The 15,459-nt window shown below is 35.9% G+C and overlaps 1 protein-coding gene across 1 annotated transcript; it reads left to right on the top strand.

Annotated features, from left to right (window-relative positions):
• Positions 1 to 201: 201 nt before the first annotated feature.
• On the top strand, positions 202 to 14,366 carry LOC132561592 (uncharacterized). The gene is made up of 12 exons (XM_060226291.1): positions 202 to 320; positions 3,292 to 3,494; positions 5,735 to 5,869; positions 6,297 to 6,511; positions 6,669 to 6,872; positions 7,439 to 7,600; positions 7,977 to 8,144; positions 10,696 to 10,800; positions 11,414 to 11,615; positions 12,253 to 12,518; positions 13,758 to 13,903; positions 14,225 to 14,366. Exons 1-12 carry the CDS (start codon positions 202 to 204, stop codon positions 14,364 to 14,366), a joined length of 2,067 nt encoding a protein of 688 aa, XP_060082274.1.
• The last annotated feature ends 1,093 nt before the right edge of the window (positions 14,367 to 15,459 follow it).

Raw genomic sequence — 15,459 nt, 5'->3', positions numbered from 1 at the left:
ACAGCTGAATGATGTAGCATCACTGACGAGTCCTAGAAGGACGAAACAGCTGTGTGATGTAACATCACTGACGAGTCCTAGAAGGACGAAACAGCTGTATGACGCAGTTTGTTCATTGTTTGGCTCTAATGAGTCTAACGTTACATGTATATTGGTATTTAAGTATTTTTTTTAAACAATCCTTTCAAAGGTATTAGTTGCATGGGTCCGGGCATCTGCGCATGTACACAGAGCTGTAACTATGGCACGTGCTGGAATGGTCAATGCGAGTGTTGGACAGGATATACAGGTCATACTTGTTCACAATACGACCCGTTAACGTAAGTACTGATTTTTAGAACAACAGGCCATCTCTGTATTGAAGTATAGTGATATTTCCTGTTTAACAAGTCAGTATCAACAGTTGCTCATTGTACTCCACACGGAGTCTCAATAATATTCTAATATCGCGTGATTTTATATTCAAAATGTGATATGTTTTAAAATTTGTGATTATATTTTTAAAATTTTCTAAATTATTTAAATACATTATAGAATCTTTTCTTTTCTTTTCGAATTTGTCTGATGTATATTCAAAATAATTTGATTCATGGGTAATGTTACGTTGTCGAGTATAATATGATATAATAAATATTACATTTTATAAGATATTGAATATAAAACAGGATATTTGATATAAGATACAAGACTTACAATATAAAATACAAGACTTACAATATAAAATACAAGATTTACAATATAAAATACAAGACTTACAATATAAAATACAAAACACACAATATAAAACACAAGACTTACAATATAAAATACAAGACTTAATATAAGATACAAAATTTACAATATAAAACACAAGATTTACAATATAAAACACAGGACTTAAATATAAAATACAAAATTTACAATATAAAATACAAGACTTACAATATAAAACACAAGATTTACAATATAAAATACAAGATTTACAATATAAAATACAAGACTTAATATAAGATACAAAATTTACAATATAAAATACAAGATTTGCAATATAAAACACAGGACTTACAATATAAAATACAAGACACACAATATAAAACACAAGACTTACAATATAAAATACAAGACTTAATATAAGATACAAAATTTACAATATAAAATACAAAATTTACAATATAAAATACAAGATTTGCAATATAAAATACAAAATTTACAATATAAAATACAAAATTTACAATATAAAATACAAGACTTACAATATAAAACACAAGACTTACAATATAAAATACAAGACTTACAATATAAAACACAAGACTTACAATATAAAACACAAGACTTACAATATAAAACACAAGACTTACAATATAAAATACAAGACTTACAATATAAAATACAAGATTTGCAATATAAAATACAAGACTTACAATATAAAATACAAGACACACAATATGAAATATAAGACTCACAATATAAAATACAATACTAACAATTTAAATTTCAAGATATTGAACATAATTTTTTTAAGATTTTAGAACGTTTTACATGCGTACCTTCTTCGAATATTGGGATGAGATGAAATACCTCTAGCAATGTGCAAACAATCTCTGCCATATTTCTGATATCATTGTTTTTATTTATCTGTTATCTATTGTTCTTTGTTTACCTGGTATATATAATGTAAGTGTTCTATGTTTTCCTCGTCTAGTTCTTGACTTCATCAAAACCTCGAACTACGATTCGTAGTACTATCAGTCTCAGACTTACTGTAATACTGTTTACTCAATAAATGTAATTAACAGGATGTGGATATCAAAGAACTCCAAACAGCCTTTAACCAAGTTTGAAATTCTATTTTGAATACATTTCTTCTGTAAGAGCATTCTCGGTCTCTTGTTGTGGGAGTTTTCTTTTGAAGGAAAGATTAAAGGCGGCTGCACTGTATATGGTTGTGTCAATGTATATGGTTGTGTCAATGTATCAGGTTGTGACAATGTATCAGGTGAATGTATAAGGTGGTGGCAATGTATATGGTTATGGCAATGTATCAGGTTGTGACAATGTATAAGGTGGTGGCAATGTATAAGGTTGTGGCAATGTATATGTTTGTGACAATGTATATGATTGTGGCAATGTATCAGGTTGTGGCAATGAACATGGTTGTGGCAATGTATAAGGTTGTGGCAATGTATATGGTTGTGGCAATGTATAAGGTTGTGGCAATGTATATGGTTGTGACAATGTATATGGTTGTGGCAATTACATGGTTGTGGCAATGCATCAGGTTGTGACAAAGTATAAGGTTGTGGCAATGAACATGGTTGTGGCAATGTATATAGTTGTGACAATGTACATGGTTGTGGCAATGTATATGGTTGTGACAATGTGCATCGTTGTGGCAATGTATCAGGTTGTGACAATGTACATGGTTGTGGCAATGTATAATGTTGTGACAATGTATAATGTTGTGACAATGTACATGGTTGTGGCAATGTATCAGGTTCTGACAATGTACATGGTTGTGGCAAAGTACATGGTTGTGGCAATGTATCAGGTTGTGACAATGTATATGGTTGTGGCAGTGTATCAGGTTGTGGCAATGTATTAGGTTGTGGTAATGTACATGGTTGTGGCAATGTGTATGGTTGTAGCAATGTATATGGTTGTTACTATAATATCATCGAAACCAAGAAGAAATGTACACATCCCTGCATCCAGCACCTACGGTGTTGACATGTCACAGTCCGTTAAGCATTGGCGTGTTCCAAGTGTCACGATTGGCGTCCGATATGTTAACAGCTAACAGACAAACGTACAGTACAGGTTTTCGAGAGATGCAGATTGATGATAATAAGGAATCTTCACAGTCGCCATAGTGATCTTGTGCGATATGAAGCTGGACGTTGATTTTCCCGGTGATCTCGTAGTTGGTAATCATGTTCCTATCTGGGAGTCTGACGTTTCTTACTTGAATTAATCAAAATTTACAAGTCGGGAACGTCACAGAAGACTCTTAACCTCCCGGTGTAAATCTTGTTTTGTTTATATTTTGTCCTAGTTTAATCAGTTTTATCGAATGTTAACTCAAATTGAGATTCTGTAAACATGGCGATATTTTACTTGGTTGTTTTTGTACCTGTTTCTGAAAAAAAAGATGAACGCCCCGAAAATATGACAACCTTGATTTCGTCCATTTTTAATGACTTAACGTCGCCAGACAATGGTCAAAGGTGCATTCCTTAAACATTACCATCCGTTTGATGTGAGATTTTGTGCTATTCTCAGAATTAAAATATTTTATATGCTTCTACTTATCAGGATGCCTAACAGGAACGTCACTGTGGGCATGAACCTGGGAGGACTGTCCTATTACTCCAGTGAGATCAAGTTTGTGGATGTAGCAAAGGAGTCGATGGAATGGATAACACAGCGCCGCGAAGGTGACCAGGCACACCAGTGGAACACTCATGAGGAGGCCACAATCCTTTTTGACGAGGACGGGTATCCTACACAACTGGAAGGTTTCGATTTTATCTATTGTTTGGGAAGGGGGATGGGATCACAAAGTAATGACTAAAATGATGATTGGAGGTTAGAAGAACAGAATGTAGTAAGATCAGCTTTGTTTTTATTTTGCTTTCTTGCTTTTGTTTTGACGTTTTTAAATTGTTTTGGTTGTTGTTGTTTTGTCCCTCTGCCTAGACAGCACGAAGGAGTTCAAAACGGGTCTCCTACTAGCTATTAGAATGAGGCACATGAATTTAATTTTTTTTTTCTTTTATAGAAGAATTCTACAATATTTCTGCATCCTCGTGTGAAGTATCCAATTTGTCATCTATCTCTTACTTTTCTCCACTGTATTGTCTATTTTTAAACTTTTTTGTATATCTCCAAAATGTTCTACTTTCTCTTTGTAAACATGTATTTGTTCAGGTTTGTTTTTATGCGGTTGCACGTCCCCGCAACAGTCCCAGATAGTCAGTAGGACGGTTGTCTACCGAGCAACAGTCCCAGATAGTCAGTGGGACGGCTGTCTACCGAGCAACAGTCCCAGATAGTCAGTAGGACGGTTGTCTACCGAGCAACAGTCCCAGATAGTCAGTAGGACGGTTGTCTACCGAGCAACAGTCCCAGATAGTCAGTGGGACGGCTGTCTACCTAGCAACAGTCCCAGATAGTCAGTGGGACGGCCGTCTACCTAGCAACAGTCCCAGATAGTCAGTGGGACGGCCGTCTACCTAGCAACAGTCCCAGATAGTCAGTGGGACGGCCGTCTACCTAGCAACAGTCCCAGATAGTCAGTGGGACGGCCGTCTACCTAGCAACAGTGCCAGATAGTCAGTGGGACGGCCGTCTACCTAGCAACAGTCCCAGATAGTAAGTGGGACGGCCGTCTACCTAGCAACAGTCCCAGATAGTCAGTGGGACTGCCGTCTACCTAGCAACAGTCCCAGATAGTCAGTAGGACGGTTGTCTAGCTAGCAACAGTCCCAGATAGTCAGTAGGACGGATGTCTACCTAGCAACAGTCCCAGATAGTCAGTAGGACGGTTGTCTACCTAACAACAGTCCCATATAGTCAGTAGGACGGTTGTCTACCTAGCAACAGTCCCAGATAGTCAGTTGGACGGTTGTATAGCTAAGGTACACCAATAGAGAGAAACTTCTAGAGGGATAGATATACAGTGAGATCAAGTTTGTGGATGTAGCAAAGGAGTCGATGGAATGGATAACACAGCGCCGCGAAGGTGACCAGGCACACCAGTGGAACACTCATGAGGAGGACACAATCCTTTTTGACGAGGACGGGTATCCTACACAACTGGAAGGTTTCGATTTTATCTATTGTTTGGGAAGGGGGATGGGATCACAAAGTAATGACTAAAATGATGATTGGAGGTTAGAAGAACAGAATGTAGTAAGATCAGCTTTGTTTTTATTTTGCTTTCTTGCTTTTGTTTTGACGTTTTTAAATTGTTTTGGTTGTTGTTGTTTTGTCCCTCTGCCTAGACAGCACGAAGGAGTTCAAAACGGGTCTCCTACTAGCTATTAGAATGAGGCACATGAATTTATTTTTTTTTTCTTTAAAGAAGAATTCTACAATATTTCTGCATCCTCGTGTGAAGTGTCCAATTTGTCATCTATCTCTTACTTTTCTCCACTGTATTGTCTATTTTTAAACTTTTTTGTATATTTCCAAAATGTTCTACTTTCTCTTTGTAAACATGTATTAGTTTTTATGCGGTTGCACGTCCCCGCAACAGTCCCAGATAGTCAGTAGGACGGTTGTCTACCGAGCAACAGTCCCAGATAGTCAGTAGGACGGCTGTCTACCTAGCAACAGTCCCAGATAGTCAGTGGGACGGCCGTCTATCTAGCAACAGTCCCAGATAGTCAGTGGGACGGCCGTCTACCTAGCAACAGTCCCAGATAGTCAGTGGGACGGCCGTCTACCTAGCAACAGTCCCAGATAGTCAGTAGGACGGTTGTCTAGCTAGCAACAGTCCCAGATAGTCAGTAGGACGGATGTCTACCTAGCAACAGTCCCAGATAGTCAGTAGGACGGTTGTCTACCTAGCAACAGTCCCAGATAGTCAGTTGGACGGTTGTATAGCTAAGGTACACCAATAGAGAGAAACTTCTAGAGGGATAGATATACAGTATAGCTGGGAACACTGGTCAGGAAAGTGGGTCATTTCCCATTTATCACTTGTAAACATCACATCTAAACTACAAGTAATAATTTGTGTTTCTTTCTGCAGATACAATGATCCTGGTGACCTTGATGCTCCGCCAAGGTCATAGTAGCCCCGGCGGTAACTACACAATCCTTTATGACGGCGAAGGAGAAATTGGTCTGGGTCTTGTACGTTTCACCCGTATGTACGAAGGCAAAGGTAAAGTTGAACCATCTAGAGAACATATCAAAAGAATGGCCTACAACTTCAATTCAGTTTTCCTCAATATTGTCTTTGTTAGATTAGTGTTGGTTCCACTCACTTGTCAGGCATCTATCTAAATAGATAAGTTTTTGTGTCTATCTTTATGTTCCGCATTGTAAGCACAACCTGGCGACAGGTGTGAGTGAGTGTAGTATTTCAGGATATGATGGAGTCTTGGTAAGGTGCCCCATATCACATTTGATACAAGTGTTGAAACATGTTGTATTTATTTTCCATGTTACAGCTTAATTATGAGTAAGACCCATATTTAGAAATCAGAGGTATCCACGAACCTTATTCTAACCGTGTTACGTTTAAATGATTTGCGACGAATTAATTATCAAAAATCCATATATGACAACATAGATGACGTCATTTTCAGGACGTATGATAGTAAACATGGATCCTGGTTCAGGTGGTATTGAGCTGAAGATCATGCGCACAAACCCACAAAACCATATTCGGAACATCCGTGTTATACTTCCGGGGTTTGAGGATAGGCATGCGCACTTTCCTTACAATCCCCTGTTTTTAGAAACAATAACACGTTACTCCGAGTTTAGATATATGGACTTTATGCATACAAATGAACATCAAGTAAGTAACAGCATCTTATGATAATAAATGATAATAATGTGAAGTATGAAAGATCTTCCCAGAAATAAAGTACTGAATTTATACTTATTCATCTTATAGGTTACTATGTAATTGAGAAAATCTAAACAGAAATGTATGCTTCACTATTGTTTTATAGCCCGAACCAACTACATGGACAACTCGAAGGAAGAGGACTTTTCACACCCAGACCGGAAGTTATGGAGCCGCTCTAGAATACATGATACTGCTTAGCAATATGATGGGCGCCAATCCTTGGTTTAATATTCCTCACGCAGCAGACGACGACTTTGTCAGAAAATTTGCCTTATTTGTCAAAACTTCTCTTCGTCCGGACCTTAAGGTTTGTTCCTTCATAATTCCTCGTAAAATAATTTTTGAGATGTGTAAATTTTTGTTGCTTTCATGTGATTACTTTTCACTCAAAATATCAATTTCACGTGATATATAGCATTCGTTAATTTCTTTTTTACAATTACATTAATGTATGTATAAGGTACAATTATCGATACATAATATATATAGGGGACAGCTCATTCCCTGGCGAAGATTTCTTTTTTCTATGAAAAAAATATAGTGAACGTATTTCATAATTCAAAATTTAAATTCACACACAATAAAGAGAAAATAAAACAGAACAAAATCCCCCCTCAACAAAACCAAACCCCAAAACACAAAACTGAAACCTTCTGTTTTTGTTGAAGGAACGCGAAAAGTTCAATGTGTTGTCTTCATCCTTGTATGGGAGAATCACCAAAGGCCGGAATGTTGAAATGTGTCGATGTTTTCATATTGGTCACATATAATGCAGCAATTTTAAGCGAACATTTGAATAAATAAATAAAGGAGTTACAGACATCTAGATCAAGATATACTTTATTCTGTTCATACCTATATACCTATTTATAGATTTACCTGGAATATTCTAACGAGGTGTGGAATGGAATTTTCCGCCAGACAGCATACTCCGCGGAGAAGGGTAAACAGCTAGGTCTGGACAGTCAGGGTTATAAAGCCGGACTGAAATATTATAATAAGAGGTCATCAGAGGTCATGGACATATTCCAGTCGGTAAGCTTTTCTGACTGTACGGTAGAGTGATGTACCGTGTTTATGATATTCAAAATATCTTAATCTAATGAATCAATGGTTCACACGGCAAGACGCACTATACCTTTCTAGTGACGTCACATATCCTGCCATAGGTTTAAATGATATATCTTTGTGTCACTCCTAAGGCAGTGGTTCAGCTGTTATCTTTTAAATTCTATTTCTATTATGTTTTATTCTGATTTTTCTCTTAAAAATTGTTTCAAAGGTTTTATTTCATAGTATTTTCAACAAAATTGAAAAAAAGTTAACTTTCTCTTTGTCTTCACGTCACATAATCTTGTATTCTTCATTCTGTTCTTCTTTGTGATATACGTAGATATTTCAAAATAACCAGGTATTCGGTAGCCATAGTAACGACAGAGTGTTTCCGGTTTGGGCTTGGCAGACCGGATATCAGGATTACTACAGACAGGCCCTGGACGACCTCGGTAATCGGACACGAAGTTTTAAAGCTCTGGCGATCACTGGTTACTTTTCATGTGATGGCGCTGCCTCTAAACACGTTAGTTCACTGTTTTATCGTTTGTTTTTATTTTAATATTTTGTGATATTTCTTTAATCATGAACGCTGTGATGGTGTTAGTTATTGAAGAGTAAATTGGAGTATAATGCAAATGACGTTCATGTTTTCACAGAACGGAATCGTAGGTATATTGCATATGTAAAAAAGGAAATTGATGAAGTATCATCGACCCCGTGGATAAATACGCCCTTTGGCCTCAGGTTTTCCTTTCAGCCGCAATGTTTAAACCATTTTCATCATAGCAAAGCCATTACAGTATTCATCATCAGAGTCCTTTTTACGTTGGAGACATTAAAATGTTAAACCTCTAGGTACGTTTGGTAGGTTACCAACGCCAATAGAAGCAGTGTGTATAAGCATAATACAGTCAATGGAAGCCATGTGTAGGAACTGCCATCGTAAGAATATTTTTGGGCCCCAATCAAATATAGTTACATTCTATATACATTATGATAGCGGAATTAACAAGAACCGGCGTTATCTCAGAAACCAATATTGTAATATAATAAACTGTTTGACTTTTTTTTTAATTCCTGGATACCGAAAATTATGATTATCATAATTATACTTATCAAATATTGTTTTTAAAGGTAAATGTTTAGCCGTTTAAAAAAGTCCTTTCACATTTTTTGATTGTAAGTTACATTTTTTTCTCGCTAATAAAATAATTTAATTTTAGGATAGGAACCATTACATCAGTAGATCCCAATACACAACCTTGTTGTAGCACTGTTGTTCAATATTTCCCTGACACTAGCGAAGCATGAAAAGGAACCTAAAGTCACATTATGTATATAAATATTCTGAAATCAACATAAAACTATAACAGAATAAGTCGGTTTACATCAGCTTTGACTATGTCAAATGTTTTGGTAAATGCACTTTTGTGTATTATTAGCGCTAAAATTTGAAAAATTGTGAACAACATGATGTAACCTTAATTTGACGCTCGAAAGAATATTTTTCATAAGGTATTGGAAAACAGATTGTCCGTACGTGAAATTTGCTTAGCTTTTTTGCTTCATGATTTATATTAAATATCTCTTTTTCATCAAATTACTTTTTCGATTTTCTCGGCCCCAATGGTGCATTTGACATCTGTCCTCATAGCCTACACCCTATCTTAGATATACATGTAAAAGGTAGGAAAAATTAAAACAGCGACAAATATCTTCTATAAGAGGCATACATAAAGGATCTGTTTTAGGTCCGTCTTTGTTTATTCTTAGTGTTATTGATGTGCATGACAAAGAAATGAAATCAGAGTGAAGATCTTTATTTGGAATAAACAAAAACACTCTTATTGAGCGAAATAGTAGGAGCGTGAGATATTAACGAAAACTACAAAATTGTTTCACAGACTAAACAAAAACACTCTTATTGAGCGAAATAGTAGGACCATGAGATATTAACGAAAACTACAAAATTGTTTCACAGAAAAAAAAACAACACTTTTATTGAGCGAAATAGTAGGACCATGGGATATTAACGAAAACTACAATATTGTTTCACAGAATAAAAAAAAAAACATGTAAAAACCTCGCACGCGTATGATACCTAACACTACTAATTTAACATTAGATACAGGACAAGCCGAACAAGGAAGGTGTGTAACACGTGGTTAGGAGATGAGGCATGTTGGTAAACAACATGAAATTATATAAAACAAAGACACGCACATAAAAGTACATTTCCAACAGATGTGCATGGATTACTGAAGGCCAAAAGTTCAATATACATTTTGTATGTTAATTTGAATATTGGATGATAGGATACCTAGTACATGTGTGTATTCTGAACCGTGCTACGATTCAAACGAATTAAAACACTCACTCAAGGACATGTTGTTTAAACTTCAAATAATTTGTATCAACAATTAATATACAAATAAATCATATGTATCAAAGCAGTAATTTTGGCAAGCAACAAGAACTTAGATCATGGGAAGATATATGGAATGGTTGTAAAAAATGAAAACAATATCATTCATAGAACAAAAATTTTTTTAAACCGCAATGTTTTAGGATACTATTCCAAAAGCTTTTATAGTTGCCTTGTTTTGTGAGTTTAAAGGGGACAAGTTCGGGGTACCAAAAACAAGAACCTATTATATCAAACAGATAAGGCGTAAGAAATTGTACTAAGCAGCAATGGTGACTATAAAAGACAGACCATAAACTATATCTTAGTACATTTTCTCATCAATCCTGCACCATTCGACACTTTGAAAAAAATATCATTTCATTTGTAAAAAATCACAATCTTTAAATGATATACAACCAAAACAAAAGATAACAGAAGTCAGCTTTTAAATCTTAATTATCGTTATCTTGTTCTTGTACACTATCGCTTTACATTATATGCTTATCAGAGTCCTTGCTTTGTTTAACGATGTGTTCTGTACATATAGAAATAAATTAATGCATTAGGGCAAAAAATGATATATAAAGACATGCAGTAGATGGTGATTACATTTTCTGTGATTTTGTTTCTTTTTTTATCCATGTGTTATTTTCGTATTTTGTTGTAGAAAGCGGAACTGCCACAAATGTCAATGATTGAGATCAGTAATTTATGCGCCTTGGAACTTCCTTCCCAGGAAAGTTTGTATAGACATTACATGGACGTCGCAAAGGTAGAAAACACGTTTATAGCATCCATTTCTATTTGATATTTCTCACGAATCCCAGTGATTGGTTCAATTTCAATTTACTATAGAAACAATCTTTGAAATTGCAGGTGGCAGGTGATTGGAGGACATTTAGCCCCAGAGGTTTGCAGTAACATGCATGCCACGTTTCAATTGATCCATATAGTAACACAGTTCAGAATATGCAAACATACCTGACGGTGTTTCAATAACTATCCGATATATGAAAATTATGTAATTGATTGAACCATGGGGCTAGTGCACCTCCCTGGCTAGATTTTGACTTTCCTTTTGATCACTCTAGATATTCCTCTGTCGCTTCCTAGTCTTTAAGATTTAGGCCCTTGACATAACTGAGGAGTCCAAGAAGGACCACACCTTATGATGCAATCTGATTTATTGTTTGGCTCTAATGTATCTTGTGTATTTTTTAAAAATCTTTGATACGAATCTGCATGACAGGTGGTGAGGAAGGGGAAAACGCTTAAACCGCGTGATATTCCTTATTTACTAATCATTTTCTTCGTCTTCTTTTCTTCTTCTTCTTCTTCTTCTTCTTCTTCTTCTTCTTCTTCTTCTTCTTCTTCTTCTTCTTCAGAACCACAGTTTGGCACTAGTGATGTACGAGGGTGGACCAGCCGTAATGGAACCAGGTGCTATTTCTCTTGGTTCATCAAATGATTCTGTTACAAACAAAGCCATCGCATTTAACTCGGATCCTCACATAAAGGACAATGTGAAGGCGATTTTGAACGCTTGGAAGAGCATTGTGACAGACGCTGCCGGGAATAAGGCTCCTGGTCAGTCTGTTCACTCAAAATTGAATCAATGTTTATGATAATTGCCAAAGTACGATAACCTTTTTCATAATCTGGAGTGAGAACAAAATGATTTCAAATGCGTTTCATTGTAACCTACACATATTTGTGAGCTATTGACTATCTTTCATTATACATAAATACGAATTTATTCCATTTACCCAACTATAAAGATCCATTGATAGATTATCTGATATTTGGTCAAAATGACCTATAGTCATCGTGTTTCTCCCGTCGTCGTCCACCGTCCGCCATAACATTTTACATATTACATTTCACATCCAAATCAAGTGATGGGATCCTGTCCAAGTACTTTTATTTTTCGGGTAGGTTTGAAATCCAAGGTGGCTGCAAATAACTGCCATCTTGAAAATATATTTTAAACTTTTCCAATTCCACTGGTGCTAACTGGGCTGAAAAATGGTGGCCATGCTAAGGAAAGGAAGTTTTCATATTTTTGTCATCGTCAAAATCCAACATAGCTGTTGTCTGAAATACTCCTTGGACGGTCCTGACCGTTCTTATATTTTAGATTGGTCCGAAATACAATATGGCCGCCATGATCACAATTTAAAAAAATAAATAAAAAGAAATCACTGACAAATGAATTTTTCATCAGGTGGTCTGTTTAACTACTTTTCTTCGACTGGATTTCCAAGCAAATACGGAAGTTGGGGAATGTTACGTTATACTGGCGAGGATCCTCACACCGTTCCGAAATACATGGCTGTCCAAGAATTCATTACTCAACACCTGGGTCATGACGTCCTTGGAAGGAAGTGTTCGTTTGTAATAAGTGGAAATCTTGCATTAGGATGTTTTAAGCCAAACGGTGGACACAGCTGGAAGTGTGGAAAATCTTATAACCGTGGATCGGGCTGGGAGGTATATTAGGAAAAAAGCTGAATGTGGTACACACATATTCAGTACAGTCGCTATTATATCGCAACATTTTAGTTGTATCATAACAAGATGCAATTCAAGTTCTGTTTGTTTACAGTCTACTTAGTGTTTCCAGAGTTATAATATCTTAACTTTGAAAACTGCATATTTGTTTCAAAATCGTTGCCTTTGATTTTCATTTTTCAGATTCTTTGTCATCGATTTTGCTGACAGATTTCCAATTTGACATCATATTCTTAACCATGTATTTTGTTTGTATGTCTAAATTCTTTACTATAGTCTCTGCAGTCGAAAGTGTTAGAATCAATTACAGTATCAAGGGAAAGGAATGTTTATTACATTGGCTACCTTTGGATTATAACATACACCTATACCTTAATCTTTGTTCATGGTCATCAGCAACAAGGTAGTTCCTAAGTCAAACTCAAACAGGTAAAAATAATGACCAATAATTACATGTGTGTTGGTGTTAGAAAACAAAATGAAAAAAAAACTAAAAAGCAACTGCACGTCTTTCTAAACAACTTATGGATTTGCGTCCCTTGGTAATAAGGTTATGTCATCTATGTCGCTTCCTTAGCTATGGTTCTATGACGTCATTCTCTTTTAGTTGATGTTGAAAGTTAGACCATAGTATCCCTGGCAAGTCCCAGCAAGACGACACAGTTGTGTGATTATATTAAATTCATTATTCGGCGCTACAGTACAGTACATTGTATTGAAAAGTGCTTATTGTTTGTATCATCTTCGAAAGATGCAGATGGTAGACTGTACTTTTGGACTGTATTCCTTTAGGTTTGCTGTACCCTGCATATCCTGATGGTCTTTGAAGGTCATTCGTTAATGAGAACTATAAAATAGGGTAAGGGGGTCACTTTCCCGACCCCATGATTTCTGTGGGTACTTCGATTTTCTTCCATGTTAAAATCGCCATGACAATAGACAAAGACGCCAGCAAAGTGATTTATTGTGGATATGTTTCGACAACCCTCAGTTCATTGATTTCGGTCTCCGAGTTTGATTCACATTTCGTGTCCTGCCTTTTAATATAGTTATAAAGTAGTCGAAAGCCAGTGGTCATCGTTCGAACCCAAGATGAGACAGAACCTTTCTCTATAACCCTTTGTATAGGAAACATATCATTGAGGGACTTATATATAAATGCAAGTCTTTGTTTCAATTTCAATGTAATGTACTGATAACCAGATTCTTATGTTTCAGTACTTGCCCGATATACATGATCAAGACTCTATAAATATTCTAGACGGATACAATCCCATCACTAACAAGTTATTTGTCAGGACAATTGATGCAGTCGGTGTAAACCAATACCACGTGACCGACACGAACCATTTCAACTGGACTACGTAAGTTTGATAATTTATTCTATATAGGTACTTGTAGATGGAGAGTTTCATGGTGATTTATCCACGTGGAGCCTTGATAATAAGACATCTTAGTCCTAATTTTAATCAATGATGAATTTCTTGAAACGTTATCTGTCGTTATAAAAGATAACTAAACATGTACAAAATTGAAGTGTATGAATTTTGATACGTTAAACATATATTTTCGGATAATATACAATCTGAAATATTTATTTTAAACATGAAAATAATCAGCATTTCTAGCGTACCTAGAATGATGATAATATGTATCCTCTTTTTGATCTAATCCTTTCATTTCAGTACCGACAGCTGGGACTATCATTCAAATCTGGCCTCTCGTCACGTGATACGAAGTCTCGCGACAGGAGATTATGATAATCTTTCTACATCACAGGCAGACTGTACATACTATACGCAAGCACATCCACCCGCCATAGGCTGATCAAGTAAACGTTCCGTGTATATTTCATATGCTATAAAGTTATGTTAGATATATATATTTATTCCTTGTTCGTTTTGTGATATATATCGTTTGTACCAAACACACGATGTAAGTAACATTTTAACATACTTTTTTTAGTTCACAGGTTTTTTTTTTCCTTTTTTTTTTTTTTTTAAATTATCATTTCTTTTATTTTTAATGTTTGAAAACCGTCATTTTCATACCATACCAGTGACTGGCGATATTCATTCGACTTTGTATCTTTAAAATAGCATTTTTTTTTCTAACGGCGATTTTTTGTGCGATACTCTTAATACTTGCGATTTATATTCTTGTGGTCCTCTGCATAGCCGCAAAAAACGCAAATATAACCTATAAGCAAACATAACCAGTTACACGGCGAACATTGATCATATGGGGAGTGAAGAAACCAAATCCCTGTTGCTAAAGGCGTGCATGTGTGTGAACATCAACGTATACTTTTGGTTTGGGGATAGCAGTAATGGAAGCAGGACCAATTATTAAACGATTAAAACAAGTATGAATACAACTGCACTGTTCACTTAAGCTTCTTGACATTTCCACAAAATTTTACTTCATAACACCACTTGAACTTGAAAAGAAACATCAAAATGTGTTTTTCAAAATGGCAGTCATAGAAACTATATTTGAGTTCGACCTGGATAACTCCTGGCCAGGATAATCTCATTTCTTGCAGATTTGAGCCCAATCCTAACGGAAGAACTTAAAAAATGGTTTCATAGGTGCTATTCAGGAAAACCATGTTTCACAATGACCGTCGAGACAGCCATCCCGAAGTTTTGAAGTGGCAGAAAAATAACAAGTTCAAGGTTTTATTTTCGAAACACCAGTCAAACTGGAGAATTTCTTAACATATGTATTTCAAGATGGCGGTCACGTTAGCAATATTAGATTTTTGACCGGTCCGAAAAAACCAAGACCACTGCGGGATCGTTTCTGGCAAGTTTGTGCTTAATACCACTGAAGGAACTGTTGGAGAAATTTAAAATAGCTGTTAATCAGTAAAAACCACGATAACCCAATCATGTTACAAAATGACCGTTGTGGCTGT

The sequence above is a fragment of the Ylistrum balloti genome, unplaced genomic scaffold, assembly GCF_031769215.1.
Source record: "Ylistrum balloti isolate Yb309-2 unplaced genomic scaffold, AGI_CSIRO_Ybal_v1 Utg371236, whole genome shotgun sequence".
Lineage (NCBI taxonomy): Eukaryota > Metazoa > Mollusca > Bivalvia > Pectinida > Pectinidae > Ylistrum > Ylistrum balloti.
This window is presented reverse-complemented; position numbering and strand designations above follow the sequence as displayed.